Source organism: Cnephaeus nilssonii, assembly GCF_951640355.1.
Source record: "Cnephaeus nilssonii genome assembly, chromosome: 10".
Taxonomy (NCBI): domain Eukaryota; kingdom Metazoa; phylum Chordata; class Mammalia; order Chiroptera; family Vespertilionidae; genus Cnephaeus; species Cnephaeus nilssonii.
In genome coordinates, this window is record NC_137081.1 from 71263422 (window position 1) to 71288106 (window position 24685).

General features: G+C 36.3%; 1 protein-coding gene across 1 annotated transcript in view; it reads left to right on the top strand.

Annotated features, from left to right (window-relative positions):
• Positions 1–24685, top strand: part of LRP1B (LDL receptor related protein 1B) — a 1721287-nt gene that overhangs the window by 1041737 nt on the left and 654865 nt on the right. Inside the window, exons 19-20 of the mRNA XM_079782447.1 lie at positions 5282–5362; positions 6502–6669. Coding sequence (XP_079638573.1) covers positions 5282–5362; positions 6502–6669 — 249 coding nt within the window. The remainder of the gene's footprint in view (positions 1–5281; positions 5363–6501; positions 6670–24685) is intronic.

A 24685-nucleotide genomic window follows, 5' to 3' on the forward strand; every position in this document is an offset into this window, starting at 1 on the left:
TGCCATGCTTTTGCATTTTTCTTTTTACAGAGGGCTTTTGTACATACTTAATTAGGCTTTATCTGCAGAAAAGTGGGGAGTTAAGCAAGCCCTGGCAAAGCATATTGAAAGCCACAGCAGAAATTATTAAAAGCAACTTTTAGTTCCTTGATCTAAGTCAGCATTTCCCTAACCTCTTGCTTGAGGATAGCAATCACCTGTTGTGCTTGGTACTAATAAAGACACCCAAGTTCCAAAGCTCCTCCCCCAAAGATTCCAATTCAGGTCTTAGAGTTCAGGAACCTGTATTTTGAGAACAATGCCTCATGTGATTCTTACCCTAAAACAAGACCACGCAATTTAAAGTCTGTGATTTCAACATTCCCTACCAATTAGTATTTGTTAGACCTGCTGCAGCTAATTACCACAAGCATGCTGGCTTTGAACACCGAGATTTTACTCTCACCTATCTGGAGGCCAGAAAGCCAAAACCAAGCTGTCAGCAGGGCTTGCTCTGAAAGCACTAGGGTAGAACCCTCTTATGACTCTTCTGCTCCGTTGGCTTCTGGTGCTCCTTGCCTGTGGCATCCTGACTCCAAACTCTTGTCTCTATCGTCACATGGCTTTCTTCCCCATATCTCGGTTGATCCCCTCTTCTTTATTTTATAAGGACATGGTCATTAGATTTATGGCCCGCCCTTGCCCTTAATCCAGGGGATCTCCTCTCAAGATCCTTAAATACATTGGCAAAGACCCTTGGTCTAAATCCAACCAAAAGCACCTGGGGAACTTTATTATGCCTTATACCCGTGGTCGGCAAACTGCGGCTTGCGAGCCACATGTGGCTCTTTGGCCCCTTGAGTGTGGCTCTTCCACAAAATACCACGGCCTGGGCGAGTCTATTTTGAAGAAGTGGCATTAGAAGAAGTTTAAGTTTAAAAAATTTGGCTCTCAAAAGAAATTTCAATCGTTGTACTGTTGATATTTGGCTCTGTTGACTAATGAGTTTGCCGACCACTGCCTTATACTGACTAAATCATAATATAAATATGTATTGAAAGCACTTGTTTAATTATAATAAATGCTTTTACCTACCAGACTGTAAGCACTCTGAGAAATGAGTGTTGAACATTATATTCCCAGTGCCTAATACTGCTCATTCATTCATTCTTTCTAGGTGATGTATCTCTAAAAATTAGAACTCTATCTGCTGTAAAGTTCTCAAAATATTTTGAATGAATAAGTTTGAAGTAGCTTTTCACTCTATTTTACAGAATAGGAATCTGGCATTAGAGATGTTAGGCACCTGCTCAAGGTCACAAATTAATCTACATGTATAAAAGCCTAAGCAACCATCTGACCCTTCAACCATTCGACCGGTAGCTATGATGCGCACTGACCACCAGGGGGCAGACACTCAATGCAGGAGCTGCCGAGCTGTGGTGACTTGGTAGCTTTGGTTCTCAGATGACACACCCAGAACCAGATAGGATGGAGCCCGATTACAGGGTGCGTCACCCAAGAACCACCCTGTCGTAATCCTGGACCCCTCGGGGGATGTCGGAGGCCTGGTTTTGGCCTGATCCCCGGAGGCCAGGCTGAGGGACCCCACCGGTTCGAATCAATGCATCTGTCCTCTAGTTAGTAATAAAGCCAGAATTTGAACTTATGTTTGCCTAATTACAAAGCCTATGTTCTCTATATACAACACTATATAAGATGTATAAAATTAGGTTTTATATAACAATGAAAGAGCAGAAAAATGAAGACAATTTGTGGTACACTGTTCTCTTATGATTTTCTCCAAAATTAATTTACTTATTGGATTTTTGAAGTGTGTCGTGTTTAAGTACCAAATATTAACAGCCACAACTAGTATCAGTATCAATAAATGTTATATATATTTTGTCAAAGGCTATATTCCTATAACCTGTGTAATTTTAAAGGGCATTATTTCCCATAACTATATTTAATTACATATTAAATAGGTAAAAATCAGAATTAGATTTAATGGAAGGCATAAGCCATAGAAAGAATTAAATTTTTCACCTTTTTCAAAAATGTTCTATCTTTTTTTTTTTTTTTACGACTGTATAATCAATATGGTATAATGAAGAAATAATGTATGTTGGAATTAGTCAGATTTCACTCTGACACTTACTGTTTATGCAATGTATCCTCAGGCAAGTTATACTGTTTTCTTTTACAAAATGGGGTTAGCAATAACAATTCCTGGGCTGTTGGTTAGAATGTAGGTAACAGTTATATGTGGCTAACCTAGTTTATCATACTTGATAAATAATAATACATAATATATTATAGTCTCTTTCAGGTTTACATGCTTCTAACCCAGGAGCCCTATAATGTTTCTACCTTGCTATTTATTTTAACTTGAATCTCCACATACTTAATCATGAAGGTCAAATTCATATATATAGAATGCCAACTAATACTTTCAAACCTATGACAACTGGATTTTGAGACTTCAGTAATAAGTTACTTAGAAATATCCATTTTGTGGTCAAGGAGGAAGAAGAAGTAAGAAAATTCTTAGGGCTTATATGAGCTGAGACAGGAAAGAAACATAAATTGGATCTGAAAACTACTTCACTGGGAAACATTCTTGTAAGCTTTGTATACTGGATACATATAAGTACTATACCAACCACGATTGCCCTTGAGAGAGAGGGAAAATTGTTGTAATTTACATAATAGCATACATATAACCTGGCAATAAATTTTAAGTGAAAGATATAATAGATAAATTGAGCACACTACCTGCAAAAATAGAAGATTTTTAACAGTCCATTAATCTATAATAAATATTTGATGAGGTTGAAGTAACTACAGAAATAAAATATAGTTTTCTTGCTGTAATTGTAATGTGATAAAATGTAAGCCATTTTGGTTCATAATTTTTCTTTTTTCAGAGTAAATCAGGTAATATTTTCAAGTGTCCTGCAATTTGTGGACCAAGGAAGATCAAAAGTTAAATATTTATGTAAAATCAAGAAAGAAAATATTATGTATAACATTAAAACCTTTGTCAAATACTCCATAAAAATTCATAACGGTATTTTATTAGAACAAGGATTCAGAAAAATAAAGAAATATTTAGATACAATTTTCAACTTTTAAATTAAAGCTAATATAGAAGGACAAGGGCGATGTTAAATTTATTTTAAGAACTTTGGTTTTGTTTTATTTTTAGGGGTAAAATATATTATCATTGGACATCATTTCTCTGTCTTCACGAGGTACTAGTGATAAAATATGGAAGAATTATGGATACAGTATTTTCCAACATTAGGGAAAAATAAGGGGCCCTATATTTAAATTTTCTGATAACCGTATATTTAATTTTTGATGTAACTATTTATAAATAGTATGGCACATTTGACTACACTAATAAACAGAGAAGAGCCAAATATAACTTTAACATTTATTTGTTTACAGGTTATTTATTTTTCTGAAACTCAGTTATTGTGTTTTATTGGAATGCTGTGATAATCCCAGGAGTTATTCAGGTGGTGATCCTTGAGTTTTGTTTGTTTGTTTTTGCTGCATTAATGGCTTTTGGGCTGTTGTGCATTTCTCAATGAGGATTATCCTGACTTCTTGGTCTTTTGGATTTACAGGATTCAAGAGATCATGTTACAAACCAAGAATCTGTAACCAGAGAAGCTGTGTGATTTACCAAAGGTCACACTGATTTCATAACAAAACAGGGATAAAACATTAGTAACTTTATTCCCTTACACGTGTCCCTTCAGTTAATGCCTTTGTTCTTTTTAATGACTTGAACCTTCTAGTTTCCAAGAGTTTTTTCTTTATATAATTTTCCTCTGGGTCCTATAAACTAATTCAGACTATGAGGTTACCAAGAGAAATTATGTAACTCAGTATTATGTAAAAAGATAAATCAGAAATGAAATGTAATTATCTAAAAACATATTATACACATATATGTTTCTCATGATCACTGTGGGTAGAAGGGGTATGACTCATTTTGTTAAATATTGAAGATACACTGGATTTTAGATTATCTTATTCAGTTTGTTTACCCTTTGGGAGCTAATTTCCAGATTTTTTTTTACTTTTTTTAAAATTAGAATCTAAGAAATTAAATAAAAAAAAACTTAAAGGTCAAATGGAAAATATTCTAACCAGTAAAATACCCAGCAAATATCAGAAATTTCCAAATGCTGGGGCATTTTTTTCTTGTAAAGCTTGTGATGTTGGTTTATATGCTTCTAAGTTTACAGGAGAGAGATTTAAAAATGTGTATTAACCTGTTATACATGCAAAATTATGTAAAGTTTCTTTTTCTGAAAATTAGGTATCATCATATCTTACAGTCTGCATTTAGTTGCTTACTCATTGAACCATAATTTGTAGATACTCTGTTTCGTGTCTACTGTTCAGCTTCTAAACATTAGATATACTTACCAAAGGAAGAAAACATATTTGGGCAACATTCATGTTGATTCGTGAAACATAAATGTAAGTTTTCATTATCTTGTCAGTTAACAAAAGAAAACTCTCTTAGAAGTATTGAATCATACCTTGGCATTTTCACTTTTCTTTCCAATACTTTTCTTTATTTTATTATGTCAGAGAATTTGTTGGGTTGCTGTATGATATAGTCTATCCTTGAATATAGTCTTAGATCTCTACATATCAGTGGTTGCCTCCTTCTTACATCTATCTTTGAATAATACTTAGGCTCTAATCGCACTTTGCGGTATTCAGAAAGTTAAATTTATTCAAAATTTATATAACAAACTAATTTTATCAAGTTGCTTTGTTTTGTTTTTACTTTCAACTTATGATGTTGACATCTTTCAGAGGCAAAGTTAGATCTAACTTTCCTACTTTGGCTCTCTGTATTCAGAAAAGGCCTTTTTTTTCTTTTAAAACATATGCACATGACTTTGTAGCACTGGAGCATAGAGCTTCACTCAGCTGTTAACTCTCTGAGAGGAGGTTGAGTCCCTTGGTGCAGACAGTTGACATCTCTTCATTTTACTCACAGTATTATGAATCCAAAGAGTCCTTCAGCAGATGATTCTCCTTGCTTTCCAGTCACCGGAAAGTGCTCATTTAAAAGATATTAAAAGTTTGTGTATCCTATGTCCTCAAGAAGTCACTGTCACTATATGTGTTTATCTAATGTTTCCTCTGTATCGTTTGTGGAAAAAACAGGAGTGGAGCTCTGATTAAGTTAACAAATGAGATACAGATGAAGTCAAGCACAGTCTATAACATCTTTCCTTATTGGATGTGTTTATGTCTTTCACAGAATTCCCAACTTGTGAGCCACTAACTCAATTTATATGCAAAAGTGGAAGGTGCATTAGCAGCAAATGGCACTGCGACTCTGGCAAGTACCGAGTGTACACTGTGCTGCACTGATTTGATTGGGGGCCTGGTTGTCTGTGTGCTTCGCCTCCTTCAGAATGGTTTGCAGGGAGGTGTGCAGAGTCGAGCACAATGGCTGGAATGAGTGGTGAGAGGGCAGCTGGCACACGGAGAGGGATTAGCATTAAGGATAATGGAGCTCGGTATCTGTCCCCTGGGGCTATGATAGGCATTTGTTTTCAGTTATTATGCCCGACACAGTCTCAGTCTACAAACATGAAGTAAAAAGGGGACAATTGAAGAAATGACCTGGACAATTCAGGTTCCCCAAGGTATATATGAAAAATGCTCTGTAACCCAGGATGGAGTAGTGTATAAATTATTATATAATTATCCAGATGGTCTCAATTCTGTCACCTTGCTTTTTATGTGCAAATGATGTGGGGTTTTTTCTTACACTCATTTGTATTATCATCCTAAATTATGCCAAATACAGATAAATGAATTAGATATAATCAATGCATTCTCAGCTATTGATTTCAATGTAACCTGTTTTCACTTTATATTTCTCTCCCTTCCCTTTTGCAATAGTTGCTAATAAAAAATATAAACCATTGCTAATGATAGTGTACAACAATTTCCCAGTGTAAATACACACTTAGGAGCTAGTGGTGGGGGGAGGGTTACACAGTGGCCCTCATGTTGGAGAATGGGGAATGAGGGATTGAATGGAAGATATAAATTCTGATGCATGGATATGGTAGTCAAAATAATAACTTTCCACAATAATTATGTTGCTAACTATATCATTTCATGAAATTCCTACAGTCACCATTGTCGTCCCACTTCATAATTATATCATGCTGCTTAGATTTAGTCAGTAAGTGGTTGATCAATTCTGAGTGAAATAGAAATTAAGCTTCAATATTCAAAGTCAGGATTCTTTTCTCTTAATTTAGTAGTTGTATCAAATTAGAAGTGAAGCAATATAAAAAAGAAAATAATTTCCCACTGTTCATGGGAACTGTTGACCACTGATTTGGTGTGCCTTTTTCAATAACAAAAGAAAATTCTGAGGGGAAAAAGCATTTATATATTTCATAATAAAACTTGTCTCCCTGGATCAGTTTTCACTGGGTTTGCATTGACGTTTCTCTCCAGATGATGACTGTGGGGATGGGAGTGATGAAGTCGGCTGTGTTCACTCTTGCCTTGATCATCAGTTCAGATGTTCCAGTGGCAGATGCATCCCAGGCCATTGGGCCTGCGATGGTGACAATGACTGTGGAGACTTCAGTGATGAAACCCAAAGCAATTGTACCAAAGAAGGTTAGTCATTTTATGAATCTATGAAGTCTCATTCTTAAGTTATATATATTTGGATTATTTCAGAGTGAATAATATATAAAAACTAGTGACCCCGTGCATGGATTCGTGTACATTGAAAGGAAATTAATTAGAAGGTGGCTGGCAGGGTGGGACTGGAGTCCCTTGGCCTGGCCTGTAGGGATTGGGCCGAAACTGGCTCTCTGACATCCCCCAAGGGGCCCCGGAGTGCAAGAGGGCACTCTGTGCAAAGTTGCTGTCGTACAGGGTGTGGAACACAAACACAAGTGTGCAGTAAATCAGATTTGGGGCCGACAGTGCCCCAGGAACAAAATAACCCACGGCCAAAGGTGGAATTGCGCAGAACTGCAAGGAATTGGGCTCCCTCCTGTCTGGTTTCAGGGTGTGTCACCGAGAACCACCGCTGTCAAGTCACTGCAGCTCGGCAGCTCTTGCATTGAGTGATGGTCAATGCGTGTCATAGCAACCAGTTGTATGGTCAGACACTTAGCATGTTAGCCTTTTATATAGATGCATTGCTTATCAGAATATATATATATATATATATATATATATATATATATATATACATACATACATACATATATATACTAGAGGCCCAGTGCATGAAAATTCATGCACTGGAGGGGGGTCCCTCAGCCCGGCCTGCTCCCTCTCACAGTCTGGGAGCCCTCAGGGGCGGGAGACGACCCAGTGACCAGGGGAAGGCAATGCCCCCATCACACCTCTGCTGCTGCCACTGCCAGCAGCTCAAGCCCTGGCCAGCCCTGGTTACCTGAGCCTCTGGTGTTGGCTGGGCAGCCAAAATCTGAGGCTTGCCTGCGCCTCGGGCTGGCCCTGGGTGGCTAGGGGCTGAGGGGACTGGGGAACTCCAGAGGAAGGCGTGCAGAGCAGCCAGACCTGCCTGGGGGCAGGCCCGGCCATCCCGCACGCCTGCCGCCCCGGCGGGGATGAGGGGACTGGGCGCTGCCATCTTGTTGCTGTGGGTGCCGCCATCTTTGAGGGCGTGGCAGTCAATTAGTATATTCCCTCCTATTGGCTGTAGGTGCTGACATCTTTGTGAGGGTGTGATGGTCAATTAGCATATTCCCTATTTATTTGATAGGATAGAACTGCATAAAATAATGTGCTGATCTCTTTCCTTTCTCTGGTTTCTCACCTTAATTCCTCCTTATACTTTAATCCCTTTTTCTCTGGTCTTCGCTTCCTACTTTCATTAAAAGCTTTACTTTCATTGGATGCTTTACTTACTATATTTTAACCCCCATCTAACTTCTAAATGACCAAACCCTAAATCCATCCCAAAAGGAAAAAAAGAAAAGCAAACAAGGAAGGCATAAGTTTCCTTTTATTTCCACACCACATTTGTTTCCTTAAGGTTTAAAACAATCCCCTATTAAAGGGTGATACAGTCCAACTGATAGACTTTCTGGAAAGCTAGCTAATGGAGGAGGATATCATGACCATGGCTTTCAGTATATCCATGGGCAACTGGGTCTTGTCATTTGCATGAGTTATTTTGCAAATGCGATGAACAATAAGGAAATATTAATAAATTACAAATCATGTGCAAATAGAACAGGAAAAAACTATTAGGCTGTAAAACATTTATATAATCACTAACATTTGAAAGTAGAACATTATTCATCCTTTCATTTATTCCACAAATATCTACTGAGAACTTTTTATGTGTCGGATACTGTGCTTGGACTGAAAGGGTAGGTAAAAAGATAAGAAAGCATGGTCCCTGTTCTGTTTTAAATTTATAACAGGCAAACAGACAGAAAATAAAGTGATTTATTTAAATGGCAGTGTTAGGGGAACCCTATACTATCCCATATAATGAGAGGCTAATATGCAAATTGACCGAATGGCAGAATGACCAGTCACCATGATGCACACTGATCATCAGGGGCCAGATGCTCAACGCAGGAGCTGCCCTCTGGTGGTCAGTGCTCTCCCACAGGGGAGCACCGCTCAGCCAGAAGCTGGGCTCATGGCTGGTGAGTGCAGTAGGGGTGGCGGGAGCCTCTCCTGCCTCTGCGGCAGCGCTAAAGATGTCCAAATGACGGCTTAGGGCTGCTTCCGGGTGGGTAAGGGAGAGCGGCCCTAAGCCGTCAATCAGAAATCCCCCACGGGCTCCCAGACTGCGAGAGGGAGCAGACTGGGCTAAAGGACCCCCTGAGTGCATGAATTTTGTGCACCAGGCCTCTAGTGTGATCATAAGAAAGCAATCATTTTCAAAGTCTTTTTCCAAGGAGATATATCAGTCTTTTGTAAATATTTGACAACCTATAAAATAGAAAGTTTCTGAAGTATTTTCTCTGACATGATTCCTTTTGTTTTCTCTTCTCTCTCTCTCTTTATCCCTCTCTCTAGCCCTCCCTCCTTCTCCTCATTATTTCACTCTGGTATTCTTTTATCTCTCTTTTTAGTTGGTTCACTAGGATATATGAGCTATACTTTTTTTAAAATGTCACATGGAAAAAGTGTATGAAAATATGTTTTTATATTTTTCTTTGTATATTTGAAACATTCATCTGGGATGTGGTTGGCATTTCATTGCTAAATTACATTTTGAATATAAAATGCATTTTTCCCCTACCTCACAGATGTCTTTTAAAGAGCCTCGTGAGGTGTACATCTGTGGCTGCTGGCACTGCCCCATAGTATTCTGTAAAAGATAAATTGCCCCAAAGTTAATTTACTTTCATTTCAGACTTAAAACCCCATCCGTCTCGTCAATGTCTACTTATCTCTAAGTTAAAATGCTCATTGCACATTAAGAAATTTTGGAGAAATTGCTTTAGCCTCATGGGTATCTGAAGTGGGTGGCACACCCCTCTGTAGAGTCTTTAGAGTTTTTTGGAGGTTTGAATTATTGTAGAATCAGTGACTATTTAATGTTAATGGCCTTCATCAGTAGAGCACTTCAATTTCACTAATAGATCACTGTAAATGATGTACTATCCATGTGAACGCCATGCATTTTTATAGAATTATGGAAATACACTCAGGAAATGATCCAGATAATCTGCTTGATTCTTGGATGTGTTTTAAGCAGAGGATGAGGAGAACTTCCTGGATTAATTTCTATTTATCAGGTTACAAATTGTACTAGGATCCCCTAGTCAAATACTATACTTGGTAAATACAGGTTATGTAATTGAAGAAAAATAACAAGCTCAGATGACTTTGGTGGAGAACAATCCAGGGTATTTCAAAAGGCACTTCAATACTTGTATCCTTCATTATTGTGATTGTGTCTGCTGACATAGACATTGTAAAACAACTATGACCCATAGACATGCTAAAGCTGATCAGAAAGCCATTTTGTACATGCAGGGTTTGTGAGGCCATTGCCAAGGTAAAGTAGTAAGTTGATGCAATTAGTCATGTAATCCAGTCCCCAAACCTCAGGCGGAAGAAAGAGCAGGGCATTCCGGCTTGGGTTTCAACACTGGCTGTCAAACTGATCAAATCCACTGCATAATTGCTCAGCACCTTGCTTTACACTGCCTGGGGAAGCAGAGGATATGGTGTAGTTTTTTCTCAACTCCCATTGTTTTTTAAAATACACTTGAATTAACTTTTAATAGTAAGGGAGCAGGAGAAACCAGGACATGGAACATTCTGGATATAATTTCCACTTCAGAAAATTTTGGAGTTTAAGTTTGATTCGTATTCTCTCTAAACTACTTTGAAAAAAAGAATTTCTGTAGTGATAATCACTGTTTTCATCATCAATATGGTGAATAAATGGAAAAAGTTCCCTCCTAAATTAAAGTATACTTATCTCTTCCCTCTTAAGGTTGTGCTGCTCTTTCCTCTCACTTCCAAACTTCCGTGCTGGGCAAAACAACAACAACACAGTATCTCTAGAAAGTGCTATATTTTCATAATGACTTTTGCATGTGTGCACAACCACTAGAAGCAACAGTGGAATAGAAAGACGATATGGAGTAAATTGATTCCTTCCTTTGTTTCAATGCCTGTTTCTCATTCATTTAGCTCTGGTTTCTTTTTTATTCGGAATCCTTTGATTGGTATGTATTTCTATAATGACCCATTCATAAATCTACTGGGTAAATGATTTTTTTTATAAGTGGAAAAATAGGTGAGGCTGAACCTCAAAAATTTGGCATGAGGAATTTTCCTCTACAGACTCAGTACTGGCCATTTACTTAAGCATTGAAAGGTTTTATAAAAAAATTATTTCACTTGTAGGGATATCAAGAATAAAGTTAAAACAATCCAGTCTTTTGTTACAAGTCTTTAACACTCTGGCTGAAATGTTAAAAAAACAACAACTCTGGACACATGTCACATCTACAAAATACAGTTACATAGAATTAATCTTTTCTCATTGTTGACAGTTTAATTCATTTGAATTATGTAAACTTTCATTCTTATTCTCTTTGGGAACAGTCTCAATCATATTTCATCCAAAAAAAAAATAAGCATTTCTGAAGCAAACACATGAAAATTGTTCAGTATCATTAGACAGTTATTCCCTCTGGGCAATTTAAGTCTGAAATTGTTGTAAAAATATATCAACATGGAGCTGATGGAGAAGGGGATGGATTTCCTCTAGAACAGATTTTGCCTCAATTTTGTAATTTATTCTAAACGGAACATAAATATGCCTCAAAGAATTAGATTTTTCTTTGCTTTGAAGAAAGTAAAGATTTATGGCCATTGTCTTTAACACCTTTTGTTTGGCTGTCTGAAAGGGATATTTACTGCCTACTGCACTAAATGCATGAACTGGATGATGCTGGAACACGTGATCTCTTATTTATATTATGAATACAAATAATATGCAAATTTAAAATTAAGTATGTATTGGCTTTCACTTTTTATCTACTAACAATAATTTTAACAAGTTCCCAAATCCATTAGCAGTTAAATGTATAACATTATTAATATTCACTCTCATACATGCTCCCATTTTTCTGCTGTTGATGTATAACTTTGCTTCTGCTTTGGAAATTTCTGCTTTCCTTTTGAGCTCTGTCCTCATCCTTTCATCATTTATTTATTTATTTTTTCACCTTACTAATTTCCTTGTCCCCAAATTTAATAAGGAAATGAGAATAACTTTCTTTGTAGTTTCATAGTCAAGTACAATACTTAATGCACAGTGAATGCTCAGTAAATAATTATTGAGAGAGTCTATATCTTGAAAAAAATTATTTTACTCACAGAACTCACCTTTTATTTGTTTTGTCTTATTTGTCTTTTAACTTTTATCTGTTTCCTCACTTCACCTCCAAACCCTGGAGTTAGTTTTCATGAAGATAAACAAGACCTAGGTACACTGATCTAGTCATGTGCATTTTCTTAATAAAATGTAACTTATTTATCTAATAAATATTTGCAATTTCAACCCAAAATTCAATAAAATAAAATAGGATGTCTCTCTTATCTTTTATTATTTCCTTTGTTTAAGTCTTATCTGGAACAGTATATTCTCATTAGTTGGTGACTTATTAGTTGACAAACACTTTACATTTGTTATTCCATTTAATCCTCACAATAAGTTTTAAGTTAAAATATTTGGCTATGATTACACAGTTGGAGCTTCAAACACAGGGTGTCTGCTCTTTTTATTTTTTAAATGTTTTTATTGATTTTAGGGAGAGAGAGAGAGACATCAGTCAGAATGCCCCCTACTGATGATCAAGCCTGAAACCTGGATCTGTGCTCTGACCAGAAATCAAACTGATGACCTTTTGGTGCATGGGATGAGAGGCTCAACCAACCACAGAGCCCCACCCACTAGGGCGGGGTGTCTGCTCTTTATTCCTGTATCCAGATATCTGCTTTTGCAGCTATTGAGTTTACTCTCTCTTTTTTCTAATTTTCTATGAACTAACATTTACATGATTTCCAAATAATTACTACCTTGTTCTCAATTGCACACTCAATTTTCCTTTAAAATGGGAAAAGAAAGATTTTTTCTACTTATAGATAGGCATTAATGAAATTTCCCAAAGGTCACTAGAAGGGACCTGGGCCATTACATTCAATAATCACAGTAAGTCTGTCTGTCTCTTTTCTTTCTATTTTTTTTTTCTCTCCCACAGTTCTCCTTGACATATTGGATTCTGAAACTTTCTTGTTGGAATAGCTGTGGACATTCACATAGAGAAAATTTTCTGGTACCCAAATAATATGCTTGTCTGCTTTATGAATTTTACCTTATAGACTCAGAAAATTTAGGAAACTGGAAGATAATTGAAAGATCATTTAGTTCAGTTATTTTATTGTGCAGATGAGTAAAAGATTTCAGGTAGATGAAACTATCCTTATGCAACAAAACATTATATTGCATCCTGGAAGGCGCTGATAAGGTTTTGTGTTAGAGATGTTGAGACTGAGATCTTTGATCCATAAATCATCTTCAGAAGGGATTTTGGAACCAAATGATTATGCCAAGTTCTTTGAGGAACATCCAGTAAGGTCTGAAGTATTGCCAAACAAATAATAGCCTACCCAGGGAGGTTGAATCCACTCAGACAAGTACAGGTATCAAAATCTGATTTGTAGCTGAAGACTTAGGTTACACATTTAAGCATGGAGAGAATGGAAATTTAAACCTAGCATCTTTTGACTTCCACTCTACTTCAGATCTCATCTCAGCTGAACCATCATATTTTTTAGCAGCACAGTATAATCCTAACCACATAGCAATAAATACTGGACACAAACTCAGTAATATGTTTTGTTTCTCTTTCATGAAAATTTTCTGAGATATTTTCTATTCATATTTGCTAAAACACACAATCAAAACAAACTGACCAATAATTTAAAAACTATTGGCTTTGAATTTGGTGAAATTATGTTATGGACTCAGCAAAGACAGATAATCATCTGTCCTACTTTTTTAGTAAAAAACATGGATTGTTTCCTGGATAGATTACATTTTAAAATAAATGTAAACTCTATCTAGTTTTAGAGAAGTATAATATCTGTTTTCAATAAGATAGAAATTATCTGGCTTAAGTTTATTCTCTCACTATTGGTTTATTTTCCTTAAGGAATGTTAATACCGAGATAGCAAAACAATGTTAATTATTAATAGAGTTTATCCATAAGAAGACTCCTTTTGTTCTACCAAACAAAATAATAATAATTTTAACCTTAATACTGCAAGCAACTTTTATATCAAGAGCAAAGAAAACAAAGGTTTTTTTAATTTTTGTTATTTTTGAGAATTTATGTTTCTAGCAGTGTAATTATCAGTAAAATTAAAAATAGTCAGATAAAAAGAATTAGATATTTAAAAATGAAATATTAGAAAATAGCTTATTAAAACAGGAAGAGAGACACAAATTGTTCTCATCTTTACTACACAGAAAATTAGTAATAGTTCTATACTTATTTCTAGATAAATTTCGCTATTCTATTAAGACACACATGTTGACCCTAAATAGAGTAACATCTCTTGTTTTATAAAAAATATACTTGATAACTAAAGTCAATAGGTAACACGAACACCTACTTTTTAATGAAGAATCTCAGCCTGTTTTCTGCTGTTTTAATAAAGCTGAAAAATAAGGGCAAGAATAAATTGATTTTCATAGTCTTTAAATTCTGCTTCCTCATTCTCCACTTGCAGTTAATGATCAGTGAAATGATAGGACATTAGATGTTTAGCAGAAAATAAGCAAATAAACAAATAAAATAGAGGCAAAGCACATGGATAATCTACAAAATAATTCACTTGTCAAAAGGAGTGCCTATGCTTTTGAGAGGGTAAAGACAGAAGCAATGGGATAAAACCTGGTTAGTATTTAGATAATTTTGTAGTCTATTTGAAAAGTCAGCCTTTGTTTACTTATTTATGTGAAGTATCAATTGAATTTTCACTTAGGTATTATATTTCTGCGATGTGCTAATCACATTCATTCACTTTTTGCTAGGGAAACCATTTCAGTATTATGTTGGCATTTGTGCACCATTAATTAATTGTTATTATCTGCATCCTAAACCTTTCCCCAAATAACTCTGCTACATAAAATAATCCACTTAAACCACCACAACCTTCCTGGCATGGAATATTCACTCATATCAGAATCTTTCAGCACGGCACTGTTATTGCTGATATTCATGCACTTGAATCAGCTATTCTGTAAATCATAAACAGAATTTAGGACATTTTACACAGGGGTCACCAAATATTTTCTATAATGGCTCAGGTAGTAAACATTTTAGTCTTTGCCTATTGCATCTATCAAGTCCACTGTTTTAGCACACACACAAAAAGCCATATACTATATATCCTCAAATCATGACTGTGTTCCAATAAAATTTTATTTATAAAAAATGGTCGTGGACAAGAATTAATATGCAAGTCATAGCTTGCTGGTTGACCCTTTATTAAAAAAAAAAAAAGTACATAGAGACACATTCTAAAGGAGCTATAATCCTGAATAATTCTAGATGCCCTAGTTCCAGTGACCATCAAATTTATTATGATACAAAGTTAAAAAATAATGGGGAAAAGAAAAGGCCAATGAATGAAGAAAGAAACCATTAATTTTTAAATTATAGTTTTTAGCCCTCGCTCATATATATATATATATATATATATATATATCCATATGTATATCCTTATACATATTATTTCTATATAATAACTAGAGGCCTGATGCACGAAATTCATGCAAGGGGTTCAATCCCCGCCACCCCGGTGGCCCGGGGACCTCTGCCACCTCTGCTGCCTCGGCCCCCACTGCCTCGGCTTCGTCCAGACTAATTAGAATGTTACGCTTTTATTATTATAGATGTCATACATTAAAATATCAAATCATGTCATCTTTAAATTCTTTTTCCAGTAAATATATGATGCCCACTGTGAGCTAAGCATAGTGTTATGCCAAAAAATAAATTCCAAATGTGATATATCCACATTGCAATCTGTTTTACTTAATATTTGACATCTAACATATCTGTTAAGGAGATAGCTTAATTTGAACAGTAAATAGAAAAAAAAAATTCTCAATTTTAGCCAATTCGACAGATTAATACATTCTGGTCACTTGGATTTAGATAATGTAGAATTCCATCACTCCCATGATATATTCAATTCTAAATGAAATGCTCCTGGTAGAGTTCCAGATATCAAAACTTAAAATTTTAATGAACTGAAAACAATGTTTTGTTTCATAGTTTTCACTTTAATGCTTCAACTTACTGGGGGATACTTAGTATGCTAAACTGAAAATTTTTTTCAATATACTTTTTGAGTGTCTACATGTCTATGTGTTTTTAACACTAAAAACATTTTTGTGTTAAATATAATTGACTGTATGCTTAGATATCCATATATTATTTTCCACTTCCTTCTATTCAACTTTTCTAACTGACCCAGATAGTGAACATTAAAAATTTCAAATATTTTCTGTTTTATTATGAAATTTGCCACTAAGTCCCATGTACTAATAAATGGTTTTGATAGTCTCATACATTTTCTCAGGATAATTTTCAGCAAGGGCAACATACGGGGAAAAAAATAATTTGTTGGAATAGGTGGTAAAACATACACACACACACACACACACACACAAATGCCATTGGAAGTGTGTTGAGGTAGGAGGAAAGGAGGGACAGTGAGAATAATGACCAAGAGATATGGCATCTAAAATCTGTACGACCTGTGCATGGTCAGCGTCCAATGGTGAGAACAAGTTGATTTAAGAAGTAGGCCCTAGACTTGACTTCATTGTCAATTAGCAGCTGAGATTATTGTACCATTAGGTTGGCACAGCCCCTGGGGGACCCATCCCACATTACATGTGGAAGAGCAGGACAATAGACCACCACTGACCCCAACACAGGCTTTAGGCCAGCAGCTCAAGGGCTAAGGTAGGTTTAATAAGCACCACTCTCCTGAGGATTTCTAGAGACGAGAGATAGCCTATCTTCCTTTGGAGAATGGTAAGGTTCCCCACAGACAGAAGCAGGCCAAGGTTATGTCCATACCCTGTTGGCAAATGAAATAACTATTGATTGATATGCTGCCAAACCTAATCTCAGTCGTTTCGGGGCAGGAGGAGAATATCTAGAAATCTGGAACAAACAGCTGCCACGGGTGCAGGAATTAGTCATCCGCAGTGATTCATTGCAAAGCTAGGAACAGAGCAAGGACTGACACATGGTAATTATAGGAAATGAGGGGAAGCTTTGCAATACCTGGTGGTTTTTACTTTTCAAAGCATTTTACAGTGAATGATAAATTATAATATAAACTCCATTAAAACAATTTTTAAAAAGTTTTTCTCCCCAGATTGGTCTTACAATTTAAATAATTCATTATATTTGCCATACTATCATTAGCTATTTTCTCAGGAGGGCTTTAACATTTCTTATAAAACAAAATATATTCTGACTATTTAAAAAACAACATATTTTTTGCAATCTTTATTTTCACAATTTTTAACTTTAGGAGGAAAAAAAAAAGCCTGTCTCTGTACAGTTGCTAGTCTTTTAACTGCAAATCTTTAGTCACCATGAATTCATTTAAATATTGAGATAAATTCCACCATCGGTTGCCACATTTTCTCCAGGGCTCTGCATTTATTTATTTATTAGATTCCCCAAATTGTATGCATGGTTTAAATAGCTGCAGGGCAAAAATACAATAAAATTGCACTAGTTGAAAATATAACCAGCATCAGCAACATGAAAACATAACAGTAAAACAGCATGAGCATATACATATAAACATAGTCATCATTTTAACACTCCATTGGGACAAGCTGTATTACAAAGATAGATTGTGTGCCAAGCCCTGAAGCTTAAGCAACTGGGGCTCTGGGGAACCACCCAGGCCTGGAACTCAAGTTGGAATGGTCATCACAGGCTCCTCAGAGAAATGCAGCTTGTCACCCAGGGGAAAATCAACAACCGTTAATGGAAGCTTATTTCATTTGGCACAGTTAAGGAGAAATACAACTCCACGATGGTTTTCTGTTTTTTTGGCAGAGGACAATATTTCTAAACACCAATACATACCCAAACCCAATAGACATTAAGAAATAAGTTTAGGGTACTTTTAATTTGTTGTGAAGGGGTGGGATGAAAAGAGGGGAAAAGAAGAAACATAAAAGTGTGTGTGTAATAGTCTACCTCACTTTAGTATAAACTTTGAATAGTCAAGTGAATGAAATAGATGCAAATAGATATATGAATGCATTATAAATCTAAGGAATCTTGGAGATGTTTCCCCTTTCTATTTATGGTTTAAATGATTCAAAAGTGATCTACGTAAACTGGATATCTAAGCATATCCGAATCTAGCTGAAGGCCTTTCTGGATTCCCAGTTGCCGTTAGGGTTAAATCCAAACCATTTAGCATAGCATACAAGGCCATTTAAGGTCTAGCCATGGCCTCCTTTTTCATTTTAACTTTATTCTCTCTTGGCATCACACACTCCAAAAAATTTTATGACTGCTGTTGACTTGGTTCAAAATATATTTTGTTCAGTGCCACTTTTCCCTCTGTCTGACTCTTCATCTTGATTCAGAATTCTCTCTCCTTATCCTCTGTCATGGAATTCCTGAGGTTCCATCGGAAGCCCCATGTGTAGTTAGTTTTCCCTGTGCATGTTCTCATGATGCTCTCTCCTGCCAAAGCACTCATGACATTGCTCTTGTAACTGAGAACATTGCCTACTCACCTATATAGCCACTATTTTATGATCTTTTCCAAGGCAAACAGTACATCTTTTGTTTTTCACCTGGACTCCAGCGGAAGCCATTTCCTACTTCCACTCAAGCATCATCACATTCATTTTTCAATATAACAACCATTGAGAACTTTTCATAACATAGATTAAATTATATCATCATAACTCCTGTTTCAAAACCTCTAGTACACAAATATCATTGAACTTATCTTACCATAGGTGTTGATAAAGCTGGAAAGATCCAGCCCCTGCCTCCTCGCAGATCTCCATTTACTCACACACCCTCATTCAGGTCCTTCTCTTTCTGCCTGCTCTTGTTTTCAACCTTAACTTGCATGGCTGATTCTTTCCCTTCATTTTCATCTCATCTCAGATATTACCTTCTCAGAGAGATCTTTCTAATCAACCTTGTTAAAGTGCCCTAAATACACGTCTCTTCCTATGATCATCATCGAGGATGTTTCCAAAATATTTACATTTCTTCCCTTTGTCTTGGGACACAATAAAATTGTACTTCCCCGAAATTTGTGGTTAGGTGGGACCAACATGATGGGGCCCCACCCAGTGTGATTAGCTTTGACTAACCAATCGTGATCAGAGGAGACATAGGTTTCTTCCTCGGCAGCATTCCTCTGATCCATTTTCTTCATAACCCTTCCTGCTTCCTGGACTACTCTAGTTCATGTGCTTCTATAATTATTTATTAAATGCCTAAATGCTTCTTTCTCCCTTCATGTAAGTTCTGTGAGAACAGGAAAGTCTCTCTCTATCCTAGTGCTTGAAAAATGCCTGAAACATTGCAACAAATATATGTTTGAAGAGCAAGTGAAGGAGTCATTGAGGCCAATATACTCATCATAAAGATCATGAAACTAATTTGGCATCTCTCTTCCCCTAACTAGATGTGTATTCATGGGTAACATTTCTCAACCTTTCTGATCCTTTAAACCTTTCTTTTTCTTCCCAGGCAACCAATTGAAGAAACAAGCCCAAAGAGGGTAGACTGCCTCATGTAACTTGAAATTTATTGAGATCTTTTCATAAGAGACAACATTTTACCATTACCTTACAACAGAATAAAATAAATATTATTAGAAAAGAAATAAGCTAAACAGCAGTGTTTACATATTAAAAATACATATTAAAAATAAATTAGTTTATAGACACTTTATATTATTATATGAGCTAATTATTAAAATTTTCTTTTATTCTTGAGCTTCTGTGAGAAAGGCCTTACCAGTAATTATGAGAGCTAAATCTCATCTCTGCTACTTGTTATCTATATAACTACAGTCAAATTGCTTTGTAAAATAATGAAATCTTGCCATTTGTAATGGCATAAATGGACCAAGAGGATATTATGCTAAGTGAAATAAGTCAGTCAGAAAGACAAATACCATATGATTTCACTTATATGTGGGATCTAGAGAACAGTGTAAATGAGCAAACAAAACGGAAACAGATTCATTGTTACAGAATGCCAGTGGGACTTGGTGAAAAAGGTGAAAGAGTTGAGAAGTATAGATTGGCAGTACAGCATAGGGAATCCAGTCAATAATAATGCGATAATATGTCTGGTGTCAGGAGGGTACTGGAAATATCAAGTTAATACTTTGTGAAGTATATTATTTTCTAACTGCTATGCTGTACACCTAAAACTAATACAAAATAATATTGAATGTAAACTGTAATTGAAAAAATATATGTTTAAAAGACTATTTGAACATTTACCAAAAAAAAAATTATTATTATTTTATAATTTCTGTTTCTGTGAAATGGGGTGGTCTCAATAAGCACTTTTGTGTATTTATTTTTTAATCAAACTCAGAAGTAGATGAGTGATATTTTTTTCACTGGGTTTTAATCCATCTAATTTAATTAATTTGAATCTTAAGCAAAATTATATGCCATACACATGCCAGGTATATGGCATGGAGATAAAGAGAGAAGTGTGAAATTGGTCTTGGCATTTCTTTTGGAATCTGCCATAAGCGTCAAGAAAAGCTCTGACTCCCTTCCTCAGGAAGAAACATACAAAGCATCATGTAAAGTTTCTATTTTATAAATCCTTACAACCTACCCATGAATTTCTTGAGTCTATAGACACCAGAATTAAGGACCTAATCCTGGATAATATTGTTTCAAAATGAAGTGAATCTTAAAGAAAATTAGGGGCATTAACAGCTGAAGTATAAACAGGAAGGCAAGCCAGGTTGGGGAGGATAATATAACAGAAACCAGGAGGCATATACATTAGGGATGTGTGTGTGTGAGCATACAAACAGGAGAGTAGTATCACCATTTAGATTTGAGTGTTTATAATGGTATATTCTTTTTCCTTCCTCAGACTCCTTTTAAAACTACTGCCATCTGGTTATTTGTGCTGCCCCTTAGTATGTGGTATAACAGCCCACAGAGGTTTAGACACGGTTAGCTTAAGAAGAAAAAACAAAAAGGAAAATAAATGCCTTAGGGAAATACCACATTTTAAATTTATAAGATATATGTTTATTTACAACTAGCGTTCCTGTTGCAGGAAAAATCCTGCAATAGGGTTTCCTGCTGCACTCTACCCCGCCCCGCCTGCTCTCCTCCCTTGTCCCCCGGCCCGCCTTCTCCACCAGCCCGCCCCGCTCTCCTTCTTCCTTCTCCCCCGGCCCCACCTCTGCTCCTCCCTTGTCCTCCGCCCCCCCGCCCCCCCCGCCCCCGGCTTGCTTGCTTCTCCGCAGCTTTGCTCCCTTCAGCATCTCTTGGCTTCTTTCTAAGCTGTCTTGATATGCAAATTAGCCACCATCTTTGTTGGGGTAATTTGCATACTCGTCCTGATTGGTTTGGTGGGCGTGGCTTGGCTGGTGGGCGTGGCTTGGGCGTAGCAAAGGTGCGGTCAATTTGCATATTTGTCTATTATTAGGTAGGATAAGAAAACAAATGAGTGGTTTCACCTATGAATCACAAATAGATAAACCCAACAAAGCAAATAAAATACAAATGGAATTATAAAAAAATATATCAGACAATAGCAGCATATTCTCTCCGTCCACAGATTCTGCTTTGATATTTGTGACTACAACATATTTTGGGCTGTAAATAACATTGAGCTAAAAAACTAGTCCTCGAGATATATAGTTGACATACCGCTGAATCAGGAGAAGCGACCCTTTCCCCAAAACAACAATTTATCTGCTGTAAGCCTCTTTTTGAATCAGATGAATCTATCTAGATTTCTGAGTTTACATAATCTTCTTCTTGAGAATTTCCCATTTTATCATTGAGATGGATAAAGAACATGATTTAAAAGAACTAGACCTTTGAAACCAAATCTGGAATATGTGCAGAGTCAAAACATTAATCTTACAATAATTAGATAAAACATGGATTTTTTATTATTATTGTTGACATTTTTGAGGTAACATAGTTCCTAAAGAAATAAAGAATGGGTAGAGGAATATAAATTGGTACAAAATTTGATATATGCTATTTAGTTTTACTTAAGGTAATAAAGTGTTTTCTAAATTAGATAATTTTAAATGTACAATATGTTGTTTCTTTTCAAAATTTCAATGCATATCATTATTCTGTTTATTTATTCAAGTAGCCCTCTGAATGTTTCCAGAAATAATTTAAGCTATAACCTGGAAATATTAGAGGTTATAAAGAGGAAGGATTTAAACAAAGGTGGAATATGGATGAGTAATATAAGTAAATCTGAGAGTGAGATTGCTTCAAACAAATACATATCATGAAAAATGATCCGTAAAGTTGGCTCTAAATTCTAAAAAGCAATTGAAAAGAGAGAAGCATGGTGAGTTTGAGGATTATTCACAAATATCAATAAAAAGGACTCATAAAGAAGAAAACCTAATTTTTACAAGAGAGTAATATTACTAGCAATATTGAAGCCAGAGTGAACTAAAAATGTTCCACAGCTTTCTAGAAGTAATTCAGAAACAAAAGAAAATGTAGTGAGCAGTTGACCTATTGCCCACTTCTACCAAGGAGAAAAAATGTGCTAGGGGGGAAAAAACAACAATAGAAATTACTATATTTGTCTTTTCCTGATAATAGGGGGCTATGAATACAATTCGGCCCAGCCCCATGTAAAGTAGGTAGCACTATTGCTCTGCAAGGATGCTGGTCCAAAAATCTTACTTTTCAAGAAACTGGAAAATCTAGATGTTTTTGTTTTTGTTTTTAATCTCACCCAAGGATGTTTTTTTTTCATTGATTCTTCTTCTTCTTCTTCTTCTTCTTCTTCTTCTTCTTCTTCTTCTTCTTCTTCTTCTTCTTCTGAGAGAGAGAGAGAGAGAGAGAGAGAGAGAGAGAGAGAGAGAGGGAAACATCCATGTGACAGAGAAACATCAATTGGTGGCCTCCTGCACAAGCCCCTACCAGTGAAACCAAAATGTAGGATGTTGAGTTCGAGTTCATTGTCTCAGGAAAACGAAGAATGAAGTTAACAAATACAGTGGAATGGAAGTTTACTGGGAGAAGCCAGTCCTGGAAAAGCTGTGGCTGGGGTTCCAGGAGCAGCCCAGTGCCCAGAGCTTCCCTTTCATGTTATAGTCAGGAGTAGTTTGGCATCGACCACAGGAAGGGAAAGTAAAACCCAAGAACCCAACTAGTAGGAGTCACTAAGACAGCCCAACTGGGCGGGGAAGGAAGGGTGTGAGCCAAAGGCATGAACTTTAAAAATGTATGGATATTGCTAAGACAGGCAGCTTGCAGATAACCAATCCCAAGGATGTTGCTAAGGCAAAATTCTTTGAAAGGACCAATCAGGAACTAACAAGCATATGTACAAAAAAGCCGGGGAACTTCCTCCTCTCTCCTGGCACATCCCACAATGGAGACCACCGGATGATCCTGTTGCAGGGGAGTGCATCCCTGTTCCCACATGGCTTATGGCCAGGGGGGCCTCCACACATGGACTAATAGACTTGAATTAGCTCAGGTCCCGCCTATCTACCCAGCTTCCGTCCGTCCGTCTCCTCACCGGGACCTGGACCCCGGATCCAGCCTGCAATACAGGTACCTTTATAAAGGAAGTCAAACCTGAGATTTGGCCTGAGGGCTGACGCTCTAACCACTGAGAAAATCTGGCCAGGGCAAAAAATGTAGAGTTTTTAAGAAAATTTTCAGATTTTTAAAAAGTCAATAGTGTATTTGCCGAATTATATATACTGAGCAGCAGATTCAATATATAAGTTGCCAGTCTTCACTTTTATTTTAGACGAAGGAGAAAAATTGATAGGCTATACTTCCCATTATTTATTATTTTAAATCACTGAGTGACAGTTACCTGAAATATAATGTTTATATGTTATTGGTGAGCTCACACTGCAGATTATAAAATTCAGCGGATCTAAGCTTGTTTTGTTTAAGGAAGGTTAAGTAGTAGGAGAAAGAACAGAAGACCATGCTGCTGCATGGAAGGTGGCTTCTTCACCATAGATTTCCTTAGCTCAATGGATCTTGGAACTCCATTTGATTATTCTCCTTTCTTTTTCCTGAACACTGAAATCACATGATTTTCAAGTTATCTTTAAAAGAATACTAGGCTTGAAGATGTAACAATTATTTTTTTAATTATTATTTTTTTTCAATTACAGTTTACATTCAATATTAGTTTGTATTAGTTTCAGGTGCACACCATAGTAGTTAGACAGTCGTATATTTTACAAAGTGTTCCCCCAATATTTTCAGCACCTACCTGCACCAGACATAGTGATTGCAATATTATTGACTATTTTCCCTGTGCTGTGCTTTACATCCCTGTGACTATTTTGTAACATTAAACCAACCTCAGCATCCTTTACCACTGTAGTGGTTAGGCCATACTGTTAAATTGGGTACTCTGCAGATACTAAATTAAATATAGTGGGAAGTTGCTATATCACATTTCATATATATCTTCCAAATGTGCAGAGACTCTGCCATCTTTATTGATTGTGTGTACTCACTCATTTTGTTTAATCAAGAAGTCTATATATCCAAAGTCAGAAGGGTTTGGATAACTAGGAAACTAGAAAAAAGAATTGGCTGGTTTTGCAAGGCATTTCATAGCCAGCCTAAAATCAGGGCCTTCTCTGTAAACTGGGTGTAATTATTGTGTTCTTTTTTAAATAAATAAATATATATATATATATATATATATATATATATATATATATATCCTATCTAATAAAAGAGTAATATGCAGATTGACCATCACTCCCACACACAATATGGATGCCCCCATGTGGACACAAGATGGCCACCACAAGATGGCCAGCAGGGGAGGGCAGTTGGGAGGGACCAGGCCT